The 25,182-nt window shown below is 47.1% G+C and overlaps 1 protein-coding gene across 1 annotated transcript in view; it reads left to right on the top strand.

Annotated features, from left to right (window-relative positions):
• SCARA5 (scavenger receptor class A member 5) overlaps window positions 1-25,182 on the top strand; it is a 102,934-nt gene that overhangs the window by 54,326 nt on the left and 23,426 nt on the right. The window contains exons 4-7 of the mRNA XM_033135292.1: window positions 8,714-9,388; window positions 19,152-19,232; window positions 21,477-21,575; window positions 23,351-23,407. Of these exons, the coding sequence (XP_032991183.1) occupies window positions 8,714-9,388; window positions 19,152-19,232; window positions 21,477-21,575; window positions 23,351-23,407 (912 nt within the window). The remainder of the gene's footprint in view (window positions 1-8,713; window positions 9,389-19,151; window positions 19,233-21,476; window positions 21,576-23,350; window positions 23,408-25,182) is intronic.

The raw sequence follows: 25,182 nt of genomic DNA, 5'->3' as shown, positions 1-25,182 counted from the left end.
TGAAAAGGTATGTTCTGAATCAGATATTCCATCCACAGCAACTGGCCAGTGCAGTGCCTAGCAATCAGTAAGTGCTGAATAAATGAATTAATTATTCATGACCCAATTATTCCATAAACAGGATATTTCTGCAATAAGCATTGAAATTATCTCATGTCTTGTCTTAATAACATTCAAACACTTATTTGTAGTTTTTCAATGTGCGAATCACTACATTGGATGCCTGAATCGAATATAGTGTTGCGTACCAACTATAATTAAATAAACAATAATATGTAAATTGTCGGTTTGCTAAATCAGTGTTGAATGAAATTCTAGAAAGGAGTGTCTGTTGATGGGTGGGCACCACATTTATAAAGAAGGGCCATGCATTCAGTGAAATCCAGCAAGTTAGCGTTTTTCTTTTTCTTTACTTTCAAGTAGAAGGAAAAGTGCTGGAGATAAGATCAACTCTGGGCTTTACAATAGCAATATGTACATCTCCTTTCCTAATGTACTGCTTTATTGCAGGTTATATTATATATAATATAATATATATTGTATATCAATGGGGACTTCAGCTTAAAAGGCCAAGGAAGCATACCTAGGAAAGTCAGTGAGCGTGTACCATGGGGCAAATCACTTTTCTCTAAATGAGACTCTGCTTTTCATGTGGGCTTTGAGAACAGGGTCTAAATTTGTCAGGAGAGATTTTTATTTCTTTATAACTATATTCAACTATCATGGCTGTGAGGGCCAACTGTCTGGAAATAACTGCAATAAAAGTCCAACAAATCCCGCTGAAGTATAGAGAAGATTCCCCACTAGATTTTTGTTGCTAAACAGGATTGTCAGATCCCAGGAGTTGCATTACCCACTGGCAGTAATGACTTGAAGAAACAACTTCATCCTCAGAGCTCCAGGCAGCTTGGCCCCACTCAGACCGGCCCACGTTGTAGGCTCCTCTGTCTGTCGGGTCAGGATCTTAAGGATGTGACTAAGGGTGTGGAAATCAGACCCACCTTTACTGCCTATCCCAACTCCTTCCTACTTAACCCCCAGTAAAGAGCCTCACTGACGACTTGTTATGGGTTAGATTATGTCCTACTCAAAATTCCTATGTTCAAGTCCTGACCCCCAGTGCCCCAGAAAGTGACTCTAGGATATGGTCTTTAAAGAGGTAATTAAAGTTAAATGAGGTCACTAGGTTGGACTCTAATCCAATGTGACTGGTGTCCTCATAAAAAAAAGGAGATTAGGACACAGACACACACCGAGGGAAGGCCGTGTGAAGACACAGGACAAACACTGTCACCTACAAGCTACAGAGAAAGGCCGCAGGAGAAATCAAACCTGCTGACACCTTGATCTCAGCCTTCCAGCCTCCAGAACTGAGAAAATAAATATCTACTGGTTAAGCCACCCAGTCTGTGGTATTTTGTTATGACAGCCTGAGCAAATTAATACACCACTTATTTGTGTTTTTGAAAAAATCCCCCCCAAAAAGAGAATAACAAGTTTAAAGAAGAAGAAAAAGAGGAAGAAGAAGAAGAAGGAGAAGGAGAAGAAAGAGAAGGGGAAGGAGAAGAAGAAATAAAAACAAATATTTACATGTACAATGTTTTTTAGACCTGTCTCTCCCTGGATGACCCACTGAAGCTTGGCAGGGTGATTTCAGATGCAATCTTAGAATAATTACAAGCCGTCATCTTACTTACAATGCCTGATTATAACATCCTACCACTTTGTTTTCACGGTGCACATTTGCTTCCCCCTTCTCCCCATCCACCACCACGAAGTGAAGCCAAGAGGGGAGTCTGGTGGAGAGACTCCAGAGTTGGCATCAGAACATCTGCTCCCAATTCTGGTTTTGTCCCTTCCTAGCTATAAGACCTTCACAATTTTAATTCATTCCTCTGAGATTTACCTCCCCCTTCTTTAAAACTGGGATAATAATGCCTACTTCACAGGTCATTGGGAGGATTAAATGGTGTGAGGCATATGGAATAGGTAGGAATGTGATAAATATGAGCTAACTGATGTGGAATTCAGGGATCTCTGTCAGAGTTTTGACTGTAAATGCAAAATACCGCACTAGTCCGTGTTTATATGTAACCCTCTTACTTCAGCTGAGATTCACATTGATGAAGATATTTTGAATTTGACTTTGTCATCACAACGTTACTCTTGCCAGCTTTGCACCTGCTGTTGGTCATCCACAGCATAATTGATTCAACTGCACTGAGGATTTCATTTGACCAGACACCACGTCTTTCAACAGCACTAAAGCCTTCCTCTTCTTCAACCTGCAATCCCAGGAGGCCGCTGAGCCCTGACGGTATTACTTCTTACGTTGTTGGTGTCCCTCCTCTGCAGGCCTGGCCTCGCTTCAAGGCCCTCCTCTGTCATCGGGACCACAGCTCCTACCCCATTCCCCAGCTCTAGTTCCTGTCCTTTCCAGTTCATTCTCCACACCGCTGACAGAGGCATCTTACACAAATACAAGCAGAAGCCATCCCCTCAGACTACTGAAGAATGGCCACAAATCACAGTAATTAGGTCCAACTTCTTCAGATAATCTTAGTATTGGGTTTGGCGTTTTCTTTTCCCCATGAACAGTGTTGATACACATTAGAACAGAGGAGTTTTAAAACAGGTTCCTTGGGTTGCGTAGTTTTCTAAGTAAATGATAATTTCTTGATAGGAAAGGTGGGATTTTAACTCATAGACTAAATTGGACAGTCGGTCCTTGATGTCTGTGGGGGATGGTTCTAGGGCTCCTGCATTTCCCCAATCTGAGGATGCTCAAGCCCCTTATATAAAGGGCTATGTAGTAAGAACTGCAGAATTGTCTGTCTGTGCAGAATATTATCTACCAGCTCCTGTCCGCATAGATCGGGGCTTCCCCAAGGATCAAGGCCACACATGGATGAGGTCCAGTGGGTCTCCTGATTCTGAGAAGTCACAGTATCCTGGGGGTAGAAAGCAAAAGATCAGAGGTGTGGATAAAGTGAGGTCCTGCTGGGTAACACCCACCCAAAGTTGGTCATTGTAACCCTGTCTGGAGTTAAAGGTGGGCTGAGAGTGGGTGAGGCAGGACCAAGGGCTGACCTGTCCATCACCACTAGTTCAAGCTCTTCTGTTTCTAAGAAGAGATGCGGGCACTTCTGTGCCTCATAATACTCTTCATTTTCAATCACTCACGTGTTCACTTAACAACTATTTATTGACCACCTACCAGGGTTCAGTATTTTGCATTGAGCCTTATGTTAGTCTGAATAACAAGTCCCTAATTTCACTTGCAAAGTCACAAAGAATTAGTCTCTTCCTTATCAGGTTTATGCACGCCATCGAAATGCTGGGTTTCTTGACATTGCCGGTAATGGTTTCAGAAACTCCAGCCGCTGAAATGGGAATCCTGGGGACAGTCTCCTCAATAGGAGACTTTTGATTTGTAATTCCTCTTGGATCCCATTTTCACAGTAATCAACAGTGAATTATCAGAGACTCTGTCTGCTTGGACCACCAAAGAGAACACTTGTGCCAGGAACACAGAGGATAGAGCCACACCTCTGGGGAGAGGAATAAACACAGTGGTGGGGTTTTTGTCCTCTGAGGTTGTGCCAGACCGTCTGAATATGGATATTGTGGCTGTCAGGAGGCCAGCAGTCAGCATGTACTGCATGTATCCTCCAGGTTTGTGTTCACTGCCGTGCCAGAGCCTGCTCTCGTGCTCTACCAACTGCTTGAGCTGCTTCACCTAAAAATGGATGTAATAATCCCTGTTTCACACGGTTGTTAGGAAGAGTCAACGAAGCAACTTCTAGTAAGAGACCAAGACTGAGTCTGGCATACAGTAGGTGCTTAAGACATGTCATTTTCTGCCCTGCTTCCCCATATAGATTTTGGAGTTCAGCACGTGACTGACAATAGTCCAGCAGCAGGGTTAGAGGACTGAGTACTGGATTAAGGGACAGATGACCCCAATTGACCCTTATTTTGTACTTCTAGCAATCTCTTGACTTCTCTGAGCCTCTTTTTTTCATCCTTAAATGAGATTATGAATATGTACTTGCCCTGCCTCCCTCCCAAGGTTAGTTTTGTTGAAAATTAAGTGAGGCAATAGACAGCAACGTGCATACAAAGATAAAGGGTTTCACTAGACATCAAACAGAATGCTTAGCTTTCTTCCTCCTGACCGGTGCTGGCATTGTCATCATGCCCCATGTTTGGGAAAGACAGCCTTTCTGTTCAGTCACCCCTGGAGCACCCTGACTTACCCAGCACGCGATTATATTTTTCATGAACATTGAGGTCAGTTATGGAACACAGAGCCAACTTGGGACCGAGGTGAAAATGGGAAGGCAATGCCATATAGATGAAAAGGCTGCAGGAGATTTGTATGTGCAAGCCACCTAGCCCAGGGGGTAGCCTGAGGCCGACATTAACGCATTACTCATATATTATTGCAAATCATACATTAACACGTTAATTAGCAGTCCGCAATTAATACTGAATCAGAATCTACGTTTGAGTCTCTACAGTATTCCTGCCAAGCAGTCTGACTCCAGCCTAAGTTTATGATGAGGAACTTACTACCTTTATAGTGCATTCCATATTTGTGTGTCTCCTAAAAAGTGTGTTCTGTGCCTTCCACCCTTTCAGCAATATCCCAAAGTGGTTAAGTACCGGGAGCTCCAGAACCAAACCAGCCAGTCCTAGTGGCATACAGTAGGTGCCACTACTACTCCTCCACCTACTGGCTGTGTGTCCTTGTGAAGGACTTACCCTCTGTGTGCCTCAGTTTCCTCATTTGGAATATCAGGATAATAAGAATAATACTTACCTCATAGGGTTGTTATGGGATTAAGTGTATTAATACGGAAAGCACTTAGGACAGTGCCTGGCACATAGGAAGGACTTAGGAAATGCCAGTTAGTATTGTCTCTGATTTATTTTCCCCTTTGTGAAAGTATGAAAGTTGAAGAATAATTAAAGCACATTAAAAGTAAATACACCAGGCAGAGAGATAAATGAGCTGTTTGCATAAACATGAATTAAGAGAGTCACACTCAAAAAAGAATTGTTCCTTGTTGAGAACAGCAAACATCTGGAAGGAATTAAATGGGGGAAGAGGGTGGGTGGTGGTGGTGGTGTGGGCTGAGAACACACTGTGACTGTTGGAAGGAGCTAATTCATTTCTGGGGTGGGTAAGTGATCCCAGAAAAGGGAGGCTGCTGTGGGCTTTTACTGCACAATTTGATGCCCAAAGAGTATTACCCCTCCAAATAATTTCTGTTCTGATTAGCCTGGGTAACTAAAATGTCTATATCATTCCTTTGAGCTAATGCATTGCCTTGAAAAGGCCACTTCCCAATGCAAATATGCTAACAAAAAATAACCATTTTATATCTGTGAAATTAACAATACGAAAATTTAATACTCGGTGCACTGAGGTTTCACCGAAACTGGCACATTTCAAAATCTGTAATGTACATATAACTTCTATCGTGTAAGTAAGAACTTTTTGGGAAGTGATTTGGCTGGAATTTTTGAGTCATAAAAATGTCTATACCTTTTGATCTACTAATCCAACTTTGGGAATTTTTGTTAGGAAACATTTCAAAAGAAGGAGAGACCTTTCTGTATTTCTTTTCCATGACTGAAAAAAATATTCCACAGTAAGAGAATGGATAAATTACAACACATCCTCTAGATGGACTCATGTGGCCATCAAAATCATAATTGTAAATGACAGAGAAGAGGATGGGAAAATGTTTACGAAATAATCGTATTAGGTTAAAAAACAAAAACTAGAAATCAAATTTTAAAGATGGGGTAATGCATAGGGATGGAGCTAGAAAACGAAAACAGGAAGAAAACCAGTGTGCTGTGTTGAAGGTTGTGGGATTGTGGAAGATTTTTTTTCTTTTATTTGGATGCATGTTTATATTGGTTGTGCAATGAACGATAATAAAAGACCCAAATGAACTTTCTGGGGAGGGGTAGCTGATTGTCAGCCATCACCCAATGGGCGTGTTTCAGTTCAGTTTCCTGGACAGAGAGGTGGGGTCCTAGGGCTGGTAGGTTTGGAGAGGAAGGGGCCGATAGGCAAAGCCAGGGGCCTCCAAAGTCACAGGGTACCAGTCAGGTCTGAGGACCACCTGAAGAGGAAAGGAGGGACCGGTGGGAACTGGAAGAGAGTGGGAGTAAGGAAATTGCCTCTTCATGATGTCGCCTCTGGCACGCCTGGGCAAATGGAGCCTTACGTCAATCTTGTGACTTACATCAAGTTGGTTGCACTGTTTTCTCTTAGTCACTCACGATCCCAATTTTAAAATGAGAATTGACAAAATTCAGAGTGTCCTCATTATTTCTGATAAGCTGCAGTGCCTCTTTGAACTCCAGGGACATCATGAGCAGAGAGTGACACTACCATATCGGACTTTCTGTTTTCCAACTGCCCTGTCTCTAGGACTTATCAACCAATCTAAGTCAAATACCGGACAAACACACTGGCTTTAAAATCAAATCCTGGCTTATGAAGATTTCTTAAGCAGACATTTCCTGTGGTTACAGGGGTTGTAATTGGGTCATGGATCCATTTCCCCAGAACCTTTCCTTGTAGTGACAACTCTTTAGTTAACTTTCCAAAATGGTGGAGGAGTGGAGTGAAGTGCTAGACCAGACAGGAGTCAGGAAGCATGTCTCTGGGCAGATCACTTACACTCCCCTGGCCTCAGTCTCTTCATCTATAAATTGGGGAAATTTTCCCCCAAAGACTTCATAGATGCCAACCCAATGGCAAAAGTCTGAAAAGCCCAAATGAAGCTAAACAGGGCCCAGTTTGGGCCACATTAGTAGAAGTTTCATGCCCAGAATGAAAGAACTGAACCTTCCCCCATACTTTGCCCAGTCTGTCCACACCTTGGAAAACCACATTTAGATTTAAGGAGTATATGCAGAAGAGGGCAGCCAGGATGGATAGAGGCGGGGAGCCTAGTCATGAAAGAACAGATATAGGAGCTGCAGATTTTAAACCAGAAATGTTACTACGTAACAAAGACATGATAGTTGTCTTTGAAATCCCGAGGAGCTGTCTTGTGGAAAAAAATTGCGTTAGCTCTACATGACCCCAGAGGGCAGGATCACTGGAGACAAACTACAGGGAGGCAAATTTCCAGACTGAACAGAGTGCAGTGTTCCAACAGTAAGAAGTAACTGAAGGTGGGGAGATGGGTATAACCAGAGGCCGGGTGACCACTTGGCAGTGTGATTTTCTTGGAGAATAAAGTGCTGGGGGAGGGAGAAGTTGAGGTGGGGCTCCAAGGCCCCATCTCGCCCAATGAGCCTCTGAATCTAATCTGAAATGACTTATCTCCTCCAGAGGGGCCACCATAAATGCTTGTAGTTCCAGAAGCATGGCTGAAGGATTGTGGCAGCTGGTCTTCACGTGCCACAAACACCCTCACAACCAATCTTCCCTCTTCCCAACTTGAGGTTCTGGAAGGGAGTGGTTCTATCTGAATTTTCTCAACTGTTTGAACAAGCTGTGTATCAAGTTGCCTGTCTCTATCCATTCCAAGATTTCCAAGACAGAATTACCCTCTACGCCGCATCTGCCTCACCTCCCACTCTGCCCCACCCCCACTACGGTTGCCATTTCTCTAGTGTGCGGAGCAGAGAGAGAGAGAGCTGTGGACAGCACACAGAAAGCAGACAGCAAGGATCCCTAAGCATTCCAGCCCCAGTGTACCTGAGTCGGTGCAACCCATGAGCTTCCAGGAGACACTCGATGCCAGATTCTAATACTTAAGATTCACATCCCTCCCCTTTGCTTGTGAAATAGCTGCATATAACCAAGGAAAGGAACCTCCCCAAGAGGAAAAGCAGGGAAGTCACTGAGATGGGTTGTTTGCCTGCAGAGGGAAATAGGGGATCCAGAAGAAGGTTTGAAGGAGCAAGAGGAGGGAGGATATCAACATGAAAATGTGTGCACCCATCCAGGGGGGCCGTCCTTGCAGCAGGTGAGCATGAGGGAAAGGGTCTCGGAGCTCAGGAGGCCAGGAAATAGACAGTGTTGCTTAGAGCTGGGCTGCGTCTGCTGCAGGCGTGGTTCCTTCAGGCAGTTCTGGAGCGGACTTGTGGGGAAGCACCCAGGTTCTGGAGCAAATGAGCCCTCTGGCTCCACGACTTACTTGCTGGGTCATCTTGGGCCACACTTTAACAGCTCTAAACTAACCATGAAAGGGGACAATAATGGTACCTGCCTCTTGGACTTGAGAGGATAATCACACACAGTATGGTAGGCTGAGCCACATGAAACTGCGGATATCTGACCATTTCAACACACATAAGTGAACATTTCATATGAATCAACCTCATACATCATCATTAGAGAAGCACAGTGGTTCCCAAACTAGTCTGCACCTTGGAAGTATTTCAGGCTCTTCTAAAAATTCCAAAAAAGCCCAGGTCATACCCAGACCAATTCAATCATAATTTCTGCTGGTGGTACACCTGGCCAGGTCATCCTAATGGGCAGACAATTTTGAGGACCGTTGGCTATCCCAGTGCTTTGGATCCATTAAGGCACTCAAACACAGCCACCTTTGCTTTCCCTTCATCTATGGTTTATTGAGCACCTACTGCAAGCCACACTTTGGCTAGGCCTGACTCTTGGGACCCAGGGACCTCCCCAGTGGCGCTCATCTCTCCTCCTCCTCCTCTGCAGTGTCCAGGCCCCGGAGCTCCCCAGATGACCTGAAGGCGTTGACTCGCAACGTGAACCGGCTGAACGAGAGCTTCCGGGACCTGCAGCTAAGGCTGCTGCAGGCTCCGTTGCAGGCAGACCTGACCGAACAGGTGTGGAAGGTGCAGGATGCCCTGCAGAACCAATCGGACTCACTGCTGGCCCTGGCTGGCGCGGTGCAGCGGCTGGAGGGCGCGTTGTGGGGGCTGCAGGCGCAGGCGGCGCAGACAGAGCAGGCGGTGGCCCTGCTGCGGGACCGCACAGGCCAGCAGAGCGACGCAGCGCAGCTGGAGCTCTACCAGCTGCAGGTGGAGAGCAACCGCAGCCAGCTGCTGCTGGGGCGCCATGCAGGCCTGCTCGACGGGCTGGCGCGCAGGGTGGTCGTCCTGGGCGAGGAGCTGGCCGACGTGGGTGGTGCCTTGCGTGGCCTCAACTACAGCCTGTCCTACGACGTGGCCCTCCACAGCACGCGGCTGCTGGACCTGCAGGTGCTGGTGAGTAACGCCAGCGAGGACACACGCCGCATGCGCCTGATGCACATGGGCATGGAGCTGCAGCTCAAGCAGGAGCTGGCCATGCTCAACACCATCACGGAGGACCTGCGCCTCAAGGACTGGGAGCACGCCATCGCTCTGAGGAACATCTCCCTGGCCAAAGGTATGGAGCCCACAGTGCCTGCCTGGGCCCTTCTGCTCAGGCCCTCTCCCTGTGCACCTTCCCCACGGGCCCAGGACTCCCTGTACCTCCCCACGCTGACTTGACATTGGGAGCCCATATCTCCTTGATTAAGTCTTGCCCCATAGGACCCTGGAATTTTCGGCCTATACCCATTTCCAGGCCTGCACATGTGCCTGTGAACTCGTACCCAAGACCCTACACTCTGTGCCCACACCCCTCAGCATGAGAAGGGCCAAGGGAGGCTAATGGGGGACTGGGTAGTCAGCCTGGGAGTGCCCGCTGGGGCCTCCAAGGGTTTGGAGCTGGGGAGAACAGCAGGGGGTCAGGCTGCAGGCTCACGCTGGGAACAGGGAGGCACTGCTCCAGTGCAATGGTGTTCCGATGGGTAGAGCCACAAGGAGTTGGAATTTCAACCTGGCCTTCCAGGCTGTTATGAAGCTACCGTGTTTCCCCGAAAATACGACCTAGCCGGACAATCAGCTCTCATGCGTCTTTTGGAGTAAAAATTAATATAAGGCCTGGTCCTATTTTAATATAAGACTGGGTATAATATATATAATATAACATAATATAATATAATGTAATATAATACCAGGGCTTATATAAGACCAAGTCTTATATTAATTTTTGCTCCAAAATACATCTTAGAGCTGATTGTCCTGCTAGGTCTTATTTTTGGGGAAACAGGATATATTCATCCAGGTAGATGGACATATTTTATTTAACAATTTGTTGGCTTCATTTGTAGCTTTTAAACATAATGGCAGTAAATGGGCAGGCCTCCATTTGTACTCTTGCTCGGGGCCCTTGAACATTCGAGCCTGTAGAACCAACGTCCCTGTCTTGCTTCTGTCTAGTCCCTTCCCCCCACCCCCATGCCTTCCTGTTGTTGTCCACCCTGCACATCGCCTTTCCCACAGCTGTACTTTTCCCACATCACCTCCCATCAGAACCCACCATGGCTCCCAAATTCTGCCAGATTCAGTAAAACCTCCTTAGCGTAACAGCAGACAGTAATAGTACCATTTTGAACACCACCTATGTCAGGTGCAGTGCCCAGGGTATCTCATGTATTATGTTTTAAAACAATAAGTGCGTTGAGATTCAGGAAGCTGCTCACAGGCTAGGAGATGATGGAGCCAGGATTTGGACCCAGGCTTTACTGATCCCAGAGCTGGTGTGCTTTGCGTCATGTACCTGGCCCCAGCCTGTCTTTCCTGCCTTCCCCTCTAACTGTTTCCCTAATCCAGGGGTTGCAAACAGAACTGTCTGCAGGGACCAGTGGAACAATGTCAGTGAGTACAGTGACCGTGGTGTTGGGGGAGCAGTAGGGGCTATGGCAGATCCAGCCCATTTTGGCCAGGCTTGCAATTGACAAGGTCTTCCCATTTTTCAAGAGAAACTAGAAACGTGGAATGTTCTAGAAATTTTTAATTGTTTAACACTGTGAGCCAAATAAAACACATCTGGGGACCATATATGGTCCATAGACTGCCAGCTTGCACCCCCTGTCCTGTATAAAGCATCCAGTCCAGTGGGACATGACTTGTCACTGCCCCAGAGACATAGCCTGCCTTCCTGCTGTCATAGCTTTACTCCAGCTGCGCCTCCTCCTGCAGTTCCTCCTTCTTCCTCTTCCTCCTCCTCATCCAAATCCCAATGATCCTTCAGTTCTCACTCCAACCCACTTCCTTCAAGAACCCTGCTGGCCTCTCTAGCTCCCCCAAGTCTCCCTCCTCTGAACATCTACGTTTATCAGAGTGGAAAGTAGTAGTGATGAAGCCTCCCGTTTGCATAGTACTTTTTAGTTCACAGAGTAATTTCACTTACATTATTTTGTTTTACAGTGGGTCCTCATGACGAGCTGTGAGGTTGGTGGAAAGCAGGTTTCATTATTGAGGGCGGGGTAGGATTCTTGCAGAAAAACAATTGAGGCTCCAGAAGGAAATAGCTGATTTACTCAAGGCTACACAGCTGGTAATGATCTGACCCAGGACTTTTGTTTTCAACAGCTTTAATAAGGCATAATTTATATGCTGTAAGATTCACCCATTGAAGTGTACAATTCAGTGATCAAGCCAGGACTTTCAGCCCAATGCCCAGTGCTCATTCTGCTGCACCACTGTCCACCCCCATCTGTTCACCCCTGTGTTCCCCGACACCTCACAGTGCGATACTGGAGTAACTGGAACTCAATGAATGTTTGTGGAACAACCGTTAAATCTTGAACCTGGACAATCAGAAAATTGGTTTCCTTGTCCTGGGTCATTTTACCTCTCAGAAGTCAAAGGAGGGCTGGAGGCAGAATTTCTTCTTTCAAGTCTACACCACTGGGATCTTAGCTTTTCCGTCTTCTCTTTTCCTTGACCTCCCCTGCCCATAGCAGGTACTTAGTAATAATAGCAGCTCTACCAAATCATGACCTACTAGGAGCCAGACATTTTGTCAACATTAATTCTCTAAATTCTCATTAAATCTCTAAATTAATTGTCTAAGACTTTGAAGACCACTAATTCTTACATCCTGCAAAAATGTATTAGTGTCCCCATTTTATAGATAAGAAACTTGAATAACTTTTCCACTGTTTCTTATGCAATTGACAAGTGGCAAAGTCAAGGTCTGAAAAGTGAGTCTTTCTGGCTCAAAAGCCATGTTCTTATCGCTGACCGTCCTGCTTTCCAAGTGAAGAGATACCAGCTATGAACAATGAAGAGAGTAGGGACTATGGTGCCTTGGACTCCATTCCTGTATTTGGGGGTAGTCTCTCCCAGGCTCTCCCCACTTCCTTCCTCTTCTGGTCAACAAACATCACCATGCTTCCTCCTGGTACCTCATCCTGGGCCTCACTGAACATTTCACATCCTGGATCTTTAATTTCCCAGTCCACCCTCCTTGGCTTGAACTGAAACTGCTCCGGGCCATTCATTAGTCAAGGTTCTTCCAGTGGAATCCTCCAAGTAGTCTTCTTTCACACTCACTTGCCTTGAACTGAAAGTTTCATCTCAGGCCTGCCTTCCAGTCTTGAAGCTCTGCGTTCTTGATGAGCTGCTGGCTCTTCAGAAGTGACTACCACTCTGCCCCTCTAGTTCCCAGGATCACCATTGCATCTAGTACCTCCCTTTACCACCCCTCTGTCTCATGGTTGCGAATTGGTTTGCGGACAGAGAGTTCTGTTTGGCATATTCCAAATGTAGCTACCATTCAACTTGAACGAGATAGAACTCTACCCTGGCTTTTGGATAAGGAATGGTTTACCAGATAGTATTCACATTTATGCACTGCTGTCTAGAGTGACCTTTCTGCCCTAGCATTGTCCAGTTCCTCTCTTAGTCTTTACACACACACACACACACACACACACACACACACACACACACTTTGCCCTTTCTTGGCTCAGAATCCACAAATACTCAACTATGTATATTTTTCAAATATGAGCTTATTTATGTTATTCTTGAGCTTGACTCCGAATGGTTTTCATTCTCTGGCTTTGTTATAGTTTTCTATGAATTTTGTCTCCAGTTTGTCTTTTGTGTATATTCCCAGCAGTGCTTTCTGTTTTCTGATTTGGGTTTTCAATCAAGTCTGTTGAAATCTGTCTGTGGCTTTGAAAGCAGCAGAAAACTTAGAAGATCAGAGGAGGAGGCATAGCAGGAGGGGAAAGATAACCAGAGAGGGGAGGAATTCAAGGAGGGAGAAAGGTATCCAGAGAGGAGAGGCATGTGGTGAGCAAAGGCCTGAAGGCAGAACTCTCCAGCCATATTCAGAGTGTCTGTTAGATGGTCGTTTATAGACTTGCAGAACATTAGAGCGATAATAGATCTCTGAAATCATCTCGTCCACGCCTCTTGTTTTGTATTTGAGGACCCTGAGGCTCAGAGATTTGGCCAAGTCAAATCTCGAGGCAGTGGCCCAGCTGGGACTGGGAAGCACATTTCTCAATTCATGAAAACAAGTTGGCAAAGCAAATTTATCTGTGGGCTACATTTTTGAGAAAAAAATGCCATCTAGTAGATTAGAGATTCCAGTTCAACAAATGTTTATACATGGCTAGTGTAATGTTGTGGAGCCTTGGATTCCAGGCTCAAACATTGGGACTTTGGCCCCTAGTGAATAGGGATATGATGGAGGTATTGAGTATCTCTGATGAGAGCAACATGTAAATAGTGTTTCTCCTCAACCAGAGATTGGTAACCATGAGCTGGGCAGCGACTGCCTGGGCGGGATGTATGGCACTCTGTCATTTCACTTTCCACATCTGATTCTGCTGGGAAGGAAGGAGAGAGCATGCTGTGAAAATTAGCAATTGCACCCACCCTTGCCCCCCACCCCGTTTGCCCTTGAGGCTCAGAGGAAAGCTGACCTGGAAGGCCAGGACCGCCCTCTGGGCCCCAGTTTCCTCAGCGGTGAAATGGGGCTGACGGTCCCTGCCCTGTGTACAGGCTCAGGGTAGTGGAGAGGATGCTGGAATGAGGGATGTGAGAGAGCTCGCAAACGAGTAAGGTAATAGAGTCCAGTGCCTCAGTGACATCAGGAAAAAGTAATTACTAGAGTAATTAATTGAGGGACTCCACCTCTGTCAGCCACCCGGGAATGAGCATGATTCTGGGAGTGGTGTTTACATTACGATTTTGGTCACTGTTTTGCTGGCCTCAGGCCCACATCATCAGCTATCAAGAGAATTTGTTCTTGGCAGGTCACTGTCCAGATTCCAGCACATATGCGTCCCCCACCCCATCACTAGTTCCAGGATCTGGGAAGAGAGAACGGATTGCTTTTCCCTCCCTGTGGGCTGGTTCCCAGAAGAATCCTGGTATTTCTCCCAAATGCTGGGTCACATATCCTTTGTTCTGTTCTGAAGATGCTTCCAGCTGGAGCAGCTCATGGGCAGTCTGGGCCAGGGCAGAACTGCCCTGGGAGCAGCATGGTGGAGTGGGCTAGACTGGGGGACAGGCTTTGAGAGGGGGCCCTGGGTACAGAGGTCCCACTCCCCGTTCCCCCTCTAGGAGGTGGGCAGGAAGGAGAAGCTGGCACACCAGACCAGAAGCACAGTGGAGGGGGTTCTGGGGCTGTTTTCACGATTGAGAAGAAATAGACCCTGCTCTCCTAATCCCAGCCCACCTCTATACTCTGGCCTGCTCCAGTGGTAGAAAAGATAAGAAAGTGACAGTGTATAAAGCTAAGTTAAAAAGTTGATCTGGGTACCACTGACACCATAACGGCTTCTATGACTGCCTAGAAGTCATTCTTTGAATCTCTATGTGTGACAGGTGTTGTGTGAGGCTCAGAGCCGCAGAGAGGGGGGCTCCAGACCTATAGAGAGGCCTGTTCTCCTTGGGGTCCACAGTTCAAGGTGAGTGATAGTTCCCCACGAGTGGGTACAGGATGGCTTGACCAGGCTCAGGGGTGTCCTCCATGGGGAGTTTGTGAACAATGATGGTTCCTTCCCGTGATTTGGGGGGACTCTGTCCCGGTGCCCTAAGAGATCAGAAGGATGTGCATGAAGGTGAGCTCCAGGGCTAAGAGGGACAGGACGCTTAGAAAGGAAAGGATTTGGGGACACCACGAGAAGAATGTTTCTGCTGAGGTGAGGTGGAAGAAAGTTGGTGTCCAGAAGCATCCGACTGTAAGTTTGCAGAAGGGATCATCTGGGAATGACCTGCAGGAGTCTCCAGCAGAGGGGGCCACTGAGTTCATTTGTCCTGAGAGGGGCTCTGAGTTCATTTGATACTGATAGGATCAATCCACAGCAATGGTCACAGTGCATTGAAGACAAAGACGAGATAAAGAGGTCTCTAAACAGGCTGGGAGCGAAAACTTAATGAGCTTGGTGGCAGTGAGGAAGGAGGTAGAGACATGACACAAGAATCGCCTCAATGACAAGCGCCTTGCAGAGTAAGGGTGGGGAGGGCAGAGGAAAGGGAGGAGGAGTCACACAGAGCAAGCTTGAGGTTTTTAGCCTGGATTCCTGCGAGAATGACAAAAAGTCAGATCCCAGGGGTGCATTACCCACAGGCAGCAATGATTTGAGGAAAAGCTTGGTCCTCAGAGTTCCGGGCAGCCTGGCCCCACGAGACTCAGACCGGCCACACGGTATGTCCCTCTGAGTCTGGCAGGGCAGTACCTCTTGAGAACATGACTAAGGCTTGGAAACTAGCACCCACCTTTACTGCTCACCCCAACTTTTTCCCAGTTAACCTCTAGTGAAGGCCCCCCCCAACCACTTATTTGTGTCCTTAAACTATGTCCACGCGTAGGATGTTTTTCAGACCAAGCTTGGCAGGAAGATGTCAGGTGCAGCTTAGAATCCCCACACACAGTCATCTAAGAATTGTTCCAATGAAGCGTAATGAAAAGTGAGGTACAGATAGATGGTCAAGGATGGCCTTGCCCCTCAAAGGTTACCAAGCGCCTTTATATCCAGATGACATTTAATCCACTGACTCCTCACTACAAATGCCCGAGGAAGGAATTTTTACTTAGATTTTATAGAACCAGGTCCTGACCTCAAGATACTCCATATCCATATTCAACCCCCACTTTCCAAATGATAGCTGCCATCCTGATACCCCACTCTCAGGGCCATTCTGCTGGGCAGCATCCTCCCCTTGTAAGAATGACTTTTGGGAAGATCCATACATTGAGTCACACGGGAATCAGAGCGAATAAGACAAATTGGAGTGTGTGGTCCATTGTATGCTTAATTTGCTCAATTCCTGGAGAGCTTTGTTCCCCATGGGGAGGCATGGAGGGGCAGAGGAGCATGAAAAGGGGTGGGGGATACTGGGGACGGAAGGTCCAACACAGTGGCAACTCATGGCATGCAGAGATACAGGCACCTCTCTGTTCCCTTTCTGCAGCCTCGACCTGGCCGGGAGATTGCTGGCACGGGAGTTGGGAGGCTGATGTGCTTCTTCACTATGTCTTTCCTTTGCTGTATAATCTTAGGTGTGTTCCAAACAGGCTCTGTGTCTCAACCCTGTCACCTGAAAACTGGGATCAATATGGCCAGTCTGACTTTGCTTTTCTTCATAGAAAACCAGGAAGATGGCTGCAAAACCCAGGCCTCCTTAAATGATTTGTGTAACTTTGCATTTTTAAATTGTTGATGACTTTTTCTCTGTGCATGTGCCATTGAATTATTAAACAGCTGTCAACTTTGATGTGGGCCTGGGGACAGTGCCAACTTTTGTAATGTATCAGTACATCTTGATCTTGGCCTCCTGGTTGTTTTGTGTGTATTAACACACACTGATCTCATATACTCATTCATTCATCAATATTTATTGTGCAAAACATTACTGCTATGCTGTGAGTATACATGTTTTGGTTTCCTAGGGCTGCCATAACAAAGTACCACAAACTTGGTGGCTTAAAACAACAGAAATTTATTCTCTCACCGTTCTGGAGGCTGTAGTCTGAAATCAAGGGGTCCATACTCCCTCTGAATCTCGAGGATGCTTCTTGGCTTCTTCCAAACTTTTGATGTTGCCAGAATCCTTGGCATTCCTTGGCTTGTAGACACATCACTCCAATATCTGCCTCCATCACCACATGGTATTCCCCTCATGTGTCTATCTGTGCTTCCTCTTCTTTTTTACCCCCCTTTTTCTGCTTCCCCCCTCCCCCCCACACTCCAGTTCAAGCCGTTGTTTCTCAGTCTAGTTGTGTAGGACACAGCTCCCTGGCCCATGCTGGTATGATGAGCCTTGTGCTCCCCACGGCTGAGGCAGTTGGCGGCGACCTCGGCGTTAGGAACATGGTGCCCCAACCACCTGAGCCACCGGGCTGGCCCGCTTCCTTTTCTTATAATGACACCAGTCATTGGGTTAGGGCCCACTCTACTCAAGAATGACCTTATGTTAACTAATTACATCTGCAAAGATTCTATTTCCAAATAAGGTTATACTCTGAGGTTCCGGGTAGACATGAGTTTTGGGGGAACACTCTTCAGCCTAGTGCAGTACAGTTTGGCATTTTCCTTGGTTCCCTTTTTCTCTCACAAAGCAGCAAGAGTGGAGAGCCTAGAGTCTGGATCTTCACAGCTGGAATAAGGATGTCAAGAAGGTAGCCCTGTCTCAGGGAGCTGGCAGTGTTGTTAGGAAAAAGAGAACACGTACACCTATGACTACAGGACGAGGCAGTGAGTTAAATGTGAGTTAAATGTCAAATGGCACTAAGTACATATGTTCAAACACGCCATGCCCACTTCCAGCCAGAATGATGGATCGGAGAACGTTTGGCCAAGAAGAAGGTGGTAACGAACGTCTTCAGGTGGTGGGGAGCAGGCAGCTATAGCAGACTGACTCCGCAGCTCACCAGCCTGGGAACAGCACGCTGCAGTGGTGAGAAGGTTTAGTTTGTATTCTGGGAATGGCAAGATGTCTAGGGTGATGAGTGACACAGAGTGACCGAGGACCAAACAGCCTTGGGTTGGAACCGTAGCTCCTTCACTGGCTGGCTGGTTGTGTGGCTTCAGACGAGTAACTTCAATACCCAGTGTTGTTGCAAGGACTGAATCCCATCACAGACCTCTAGAATTCCTGCCATGCTGGAGTCTCACCCTGGAAGGAAGCCCCACTCAGGAGCACTTAGAAACCCCTTCTTTCATTCAGGTGCTTCAGCCAGAAATCTGAACACGATCCTGGCTGCGTCCTCTGCCTTCACCTACATTTAGACAAGGTCTGTCTCTCCTACTTCCAATCAGCTGCTCACATCCCTCCCGACCACCACGTCCCTAATTCAGGGCTCCAGCACCTCTCACCTGGGGTGCAGCCTCCTCCTTGGCCTTTCTTCTCTGCTTTCCCTCCTGTTCTGATCCATTTTCCAACACCACAGCCTGAGTGATCTTCCTTGTGTGCAAATTTGATCACACAAGGAGGGGCTCTTCTCTCAGGCCCCTCCTATGGGGTCTGGGCCCTCAGGTTCAACTCCAGCACTTAGGCTGGACCTTCAGGACACTCCACTTTCTCACCCTTCTCATCCCATTACGTTCCCTCAGCTTCTACTATTATGGCTCACATATGTCTTTCTTTAAGCTCTTATAGGGGCTGTTCACTGTGCCCACTTTCACTCCGTCTTGGTCTGTTCAGGCTGCTTTAACAACATACCACAGACTGGGTGGCTTAAACAGCAGATATTTCCTTCTCGGAGTTCCAGAGGCTGGAAGTCTGAGATCAGGCTGCTGGCATGATTAGGTTGTGGTGAGAGCCCTCTTTTTGGTTTGCAGACGCCTGCCTTCTTGCTGTGTCCTCATGTGGCAGAGAAGGCGTGCTCACCAGCGAGAGGAAGGGAGGGAGGGAGAGAAATCTCTGGTGTCTCTTCTTACAAGGGCACTAATCCCATCAGGAGAGCTCCACCCTTATGACTTTAACCCTAATTACCTCCCAAAGTCCCCACCTCCAAATACCATCACACTGGTGGGGGGTGAGGGGGCAGGGCTTCAACATATGCATTTAGGGGACACACAAACATTCAGTTCATCACACACTCCTACTCCTCCCTGTACTTAGTCACCTGCTACCCTGCCTTGAGATTTCCCTTTGGATATTACTTCTTCCAGAAAGCTTTCCCTGATTCCCTTACCACATACACACAAGACTAGACAAGGTGGAGTCCTGGCTGCTTCTAAAGCATCATGCTGACCCTTCCGCTCTCTAGGAGGGAGTTTTGTGTTGCCTCTGCAGGCGGCCTGCTCCAGAAAGCCACCTTCTAACCTTGGTGCTGTTTATAATCCTTTCAGGACCACCTGGCCCAAAAGGTGATCAGGGTGACGAAGGGAAGGAAGGCGAGCCTGGAATCCCTGGATTACCTGGACTTCGAGGTAATGGGGAGGGTCCTGGGGGGACCGTGGGCATACCAAGAAGGGGAGGGGCTCCCAATCCATCCCCGACCCTCTGCTTTTCCATTGGTATCAGGGGTGGGGTTCCCTGGAAGAATGCCCAGTCATAGCAGCCTCAAATGCCCTGTTCTGCTAAGAGACTGATAGGTTGTTGGTGTAACAACAGGGTGGAGCAAATACTTTTCCATAGAAAGTACTAGGATTTGAAGGAAAGGGGTGTGTGAGAGGCTCCCTGCTCCCTTAAGCCACTTTCCACCCCAGGAGTCAGGGTCCATGTGACCAGGGCCTTCAGAAGGAATTGAGAATGTCCTGCCATCTGGACCAGCCCTCCAATTATGCTGTGCACCCCCACTCCTTAGTGTTTCCTGAATCACCAGGCATCTGACGCCCCCACCTCCTGTTGCACCCGCACAGGTCAATACACACCTTCCCCTTTCCTAACTTCCCCATCCTGCTACACACGCTAGTGACAGCCCTGAAGATCCAGTGGCTGGTGGCAGGGTACTTTTTGGTCTTCTGGAAAGAGCCGTCACTTAACGTCATCAATAGGTTCTGTGACTTTAAGCAAAACAACGTCAAACAAAAACCAATTGGATCATAGGCTAATTGATACAAACAAGCATTAAGCTCCCAGGGTATCTCAATGTTATAATGAAACCGACGTTGAATGAAACGACATTATTCTAGGAACTGCTGAATATTCTTCCACTCATTGTCTGGGGAAATTCCTGTTCCTGTACTTTATCACACTTTGCATCCCAGTCTGTCCATTCCTGAGCCTCTACTGTGGACAACATTTTTCTAAGAGAGTACAGAGTCTTCTGATTAATGTAAGAAAAAGAGAAGTTTGTCAGGGAAAAGCTGTCTACTTATTTATGTCAGGAATCATACCTCCAAATCATCTCCTTCCTAAATCTCTAAGGAGGTTGCAAACAGGACAGGAAGCAGAGGCTGGCAGAGGGAGAGCCTGCAGCCTAGCCTCCACTCCTTGCCTCCCCCTCTCAGGGGAGCTCCCTAAATTCAAAATTGAGGATGCCCAAGGGCTCTCAGTACCCTGAAACCCCTTTTTGTGCCTTAGTAAATTATAGGATGTGCCCTGGGCACTTCCTACACTAGATCCGTAGTTCTGTGGCAAAAGGGCTATTGGACTCTGCAAACATTATGTTAGGGAGAAAAAAAAAATTAAGCTCTTTTCTGAGGTCCTGCTACCCTCTTGGGGCTACCCATCCTCTCGAAGACTAACTAGTGCCTAACTAGTGCGAGACAGTTTTTCCACGTCCCAGAAAAAGCCCAAAGAAAACCAAATAACAGTCAAAGCAGGAAAGAACAATCAGTTAATTAAGGCTGCTCTGTTCTGCAGAGATAACTGTGGGCTTAGGTCAGGCCCCAGGGGGCCCAGGCCCGGTGAGAGCATTTGTTGATTCTGGCTCTCCCTGGTGACACAGCCATGGCTGTGGGGTGTCATTTTCAGGAGCCCTGGTAGCCGGCCATCCATCCCATTTACTGACTTCCTCTCTCCTCCTCAGCCTATGAGCCCCATTCCTAGACTTTCCTGTGTTTACCACAAGGAAGGGACCTTTTTTGTTTTCTGTTTTTCCTTTAATAGGATGGGGAGCTAGTCCATCTTCCTCCCACCCTAAGTTCCAGTAAGCCCTTTCCATCAGCGTGAGATGAAGCTGACTGACCACGGTCTTAGTTCAGAAAGACCAGGGCTCAGATCCTGCCTCCAACACCCTCTGCTGTGTGACGGGTTACTTAATCTTTGGGCCTCAGTTTTCTCATTTGTAACACAGGTGAAACAATACCTCAGTTTATCGTGAGGATTGAAGTAGATACTTTTAGGTAAAGCATCCAGAACAGTGCGTGACACATAGAAAATGCTCCCCCCAAATGTTTGCCAAATCTAAATCTCCAGTACAGCTAGAGGTGAAGGGACATCTCCCAAATGGGGTTGGCACCACCACCATCACTCACAATACAATTGGATCTTTGGTGGGGAGGGACCCAGCCTAACTAGATAAAAGGTGCTGACGGGAAAGGTTTGTGCTGACTTTTGGGACACTTAAAGATGCTTTTGCAGCGTCTTTAAATTACCTGAGAAGAATCAGGAAACGAAGGTAAGGGGAGGATGCATGGTTGAGGTCGACTGCTGAGCCAGACAATGACTGCTAAGGGCCCTTCTAGTTTTGCGTCTCAGGCTCCCCAATTTGTCTCTTGTCTCCCCAGGTCTGCCAGGAGAGAGAGGAACCCCAGGACTGCCCGGCCCCAAGGGCGATGATGGGAAGCCAGGAGCCATAGGAGCAATGGGCATGCGTGGGTTCAAAGGTAATAAGTCTCAGAGCGCCCTGGCTCCCTGCCAGCCCCTGGGCACCAGCACGGGCATTGGAGTCAGTGGACTGTCTTCAAATTCTGGCTATGCCACTGACTGGCTGAGTGACCTTGAGAAAGTGGCTGAGTGACCTTGAGCAAGTCACTTCATCTCATCGTTTACCATCAGTGTCTTTATCCCAAAACTAGCAATCCCCATGATACCGTACTTCACAGGGCTGTCGTGAGGATTAAACGGGGTGCACAGGTGTGAAAACACTTTGTAAACTCTAAAGTGCTGCAGAAGCACAAGGGGGAACCAGTGTTCCTACTGGCTGCAGCTCAGAGGAAGCCAAGCCAGGAGACTGGGCCTGCGGGAGAAACACAGAGGCTGCAGACCCAGGAGAGCCACCGCCTCCCAGGACGGCCAGAGCCTCACTGTGCCTCATGTGCTTTTAATTCCCCAAATAGTTCAAACTTTAATCAGTTCTCAGCTTTACATTTTCAAGAGTGTTTCTTCTGATTTCTTTTTCTTTTCTAGTGAGAGTTACCTTGTTTTTTAAGGGAGACCATTTTATAGTCAGTCCCCATCTTTCCACGTCCATTTCAAGGGCAGCTCAACCTCCTCTCATCATTGCAGAAGAAGGTGAAGAAATCCGACGCTCTTTCCCCAGGCATGGCCTTCACACTTGTTAAAATCAAATCTAAGAAAAACCTATTATTAATCCTTCCCACCTCATGTCCAGGATGGTCTCTTAACCTTGCATCACTGGGAATTTTATTCTACTTTCTGGTTGGTGATGAAACAAGCTGAAGTTTTCCTTCCTTTGATGATCCACATATTTAAAAACTAATTTTAAAACAGATGACAAACGCAGCACATGCTTGTTGAAAAACTTGAACAATACAGGAGTGTAGAAAATGTAAAGCAAAAAGTGAGCCCTCTCCTCTTCTGTCCCTTAAGCTCTTACTCTTTAGAATAATTACTGTAAACAGTTTGGAGCATATCCTGTGCCAGACCTTTTTCTCAGCACACTCAGATTTACAGGAGTAGTATGGTTGCCTTTGTTTTTTTTCGAAACTTGGATCACGGGTGGAGTCCTCCCCTGGAACTTGCTGACTTGCTGTTTTTCACCAGACAATATGCCATGGGCTTTTGATTTGCAGATATCTTCCTGGAGGTACTTGGAATAGAATTCCCTAGTCATTTGAATGCCTACTTTAGTGGTGTCAGGACCTACTACTTCCTTGTAGAGTGAGATGCTAACTGGGAAAAGAGTTCTTTTAACCACATCCTGGAAAGGAAATTCCACAATTCCCTGGGTACTCTCCCTTATGTTTTATAGCCTCTGCCACTGGTAAATCTGTCTGACATATAACCTGTGTCTCTCCCTATGTAAAATACCCTCCCTTCTTTTCTCTCCGTGTGCTTATTAGAGCAAACGTGAATGTGAACTTCTAAAACCTTGACTATTTAATAGGAATATCTTTGCTTTGTCTCCTTCCTGCTGAATACCATGTAGTCCTTTAGTCTGTGCAGGTCTGCCGTTTAGGCATTAATGAGGAGGGGAGGGGAAGAAATGTCTCAGGGGGCCCATCCTCCTTCCCGGGGTGACCAGAACAGGCAGCATAACTGCTCAAGCTCTTCTCTTTCCTGCTGTGCCCTCCAGTGCTGCAAGTTCCTGCTTGAGTTTCTCTCTGGTCTTGGGTTAATAAGTCTCCTACAGATAATACTTTGTTGAGCTTTAGGATTTATTTCCATTTCTAATGCCAGTTTTTCTCTTCTGTTTCAGGTGACCGAGGCCCAAAAGGAGAGAAAGGAGAGAAAGGAGACAGAGCAGGAGATGCCAGTAAGAAAATTCTGTTGGGGGTCACTGGATTCTGTGGGAGGCTGAGCTGTGTCAGCATAGGTGTAGCTCTGTTGCCCAAGTAGCCTCATAGGTGTGGGGGTCCAGAAGCTGGATCCGTGGGCCAAGGCTTTAGTGTCAAAGGAGCCCCTTACCTGCTTCAGGTCCAACAAGAGATATAGTCTTACTCCAGGGGCACAGACTACATTTCCAGATATGGTCTAAGCCCAAGGGGTTGTATAGAAGTATCTGAAGGCAAATTGCCTGTGCTCTCTTCCGGCTGCCTCATGAAGCTAGCTGTATCATCTCTGTGCCTCAGTTTTCTCATCTATAGAATGGGGATAAGAAGGATCGTTGTGAGCATTAAATGAGTTAATCCACATAAAGTGCTTATTACAGTGCCCGGACTGTGGTTAGGACTCCGTAAGTGTTCGTTGTTATTATTCTATGTGATACATCAATTCAGATCTACTTCCTAAATTCATCGGAGCTGCTTGCTAAAATTCAGTTACTGACCTTCCCTGGGTTCCTACATGAGGAAAAGTGTAGAGGCAAAGCAGAATTCCTTTGCTCTTCTTCCTCTGCCTCTAACTGAGCAGAGAAGGGAGAGATCACAGTATCTGGCAGACCACCAAGTCCAGGAATGGGTATCTTTCTGACAGGCGTCCTTCCTAAGATGGGAAAGCCAGAGCTTTAGTTAACACTCTTTTCTAGGGTTTCTTGTCGCCCTGCCCCAAAGGGCTGCATGTAGAACCTGGGGGAAATTGCCAGAGAAGAATGAATCGCTTAGCCAAGTGTAAGTGAATAGCATCTCCTAACCAAGTTGCCGAAAGAATACCAGCGTCTAGTATTTGCTGGGTTCTGAGATGCTGCCATCCTGCGGCGAGGCAGAAACAGATTATCGTCTTCCAGGGTATCTGTGCTCTGGTCTTGGCTCCCTAGGGAGATTGGCCTGGGGAAGAGCACCTTCCTCCAGGTTCTGCTGTAGACACTCAGGGACCTGGAGCTCGGCAGATTCATACTTTGGACCCAGATCGCAGGTTTCTTCTTTGGTTTCAGTGGGTCCTTAAAATGACACTTTTATCCCAGTGATGCCGGACCTGAAGGAGACCTCACTCCTGAGTAGTGAGTGCCCTGTCTCTGGGATCTCCTGAAACTTTAACTTGCCTTCCCCTTCCTTAGCCCTGCCCTTTCCAGGGGCTGTGATTAAAGATCAAACTGGGAGAATGTACATAAGAGCATTTTGTCACCCTAAAGTGATGGGCATACCTGAGGACCAGGTATACCTACGCTTACTCTGAAATCCACATGCCCACCTCACTGGAGATGCTGTAATCCACAAAGCAATATGTATATGCTTTACATTCTAGCATTCTCTAAAGTCCCTTTCAAGGGCAGCCAAAGGCTAAACTAGGAGTGTCCCAGCTAGATGAGGAGATCTGTTGGACCCTGCAAGAGCCAAAAGGAACGTTTTGATGGCAAGGAAGGGAGTCTGGATAGGATCTAGGACATCTGTGACATATCTGAGTCACATTTATGAATTGGGCTGGGCACCATACTTTGCCTTTGGGTTGCTGCCTTCTCCTGCTGCTCTCTTTGTTGATTGCGCTCTGATGGCATGCTGCCAAGGTAGCTGAGAAGGACTGTGGCATTTAGCTGTGTGAAGTAAACAGTTCCTGATGGGGTGGCAGGAAGGGAGGAGTTGTGGAAAGATGACCTTTAGAGGGAGATCAGAAACACTGCCCACGTACCAGAGGGGTGCTTGTCAGCAACTCTTT

This window comes from Rhinolophus ferrumequinum, chromosome 18 (assembly GCF_004115265.2).
Source record: "Rhinolophus ferrumequinum isolate MPI-CBG mRhiFer1 chromosome 18, mRhiFer1_v1.p, whole genome shotgun sequence".
In the NCBI taxonomy this organism is placed as follows: Eukaryota; Metazoa; Chordata; class Mammalia; order Chiroptera; family Rhinolophidae; genus Rhinolophus; species Rhinolophus ferrumequinum.
This window is presented reverse-complemented; position numbering and strand designations above follow the sequence as displayed.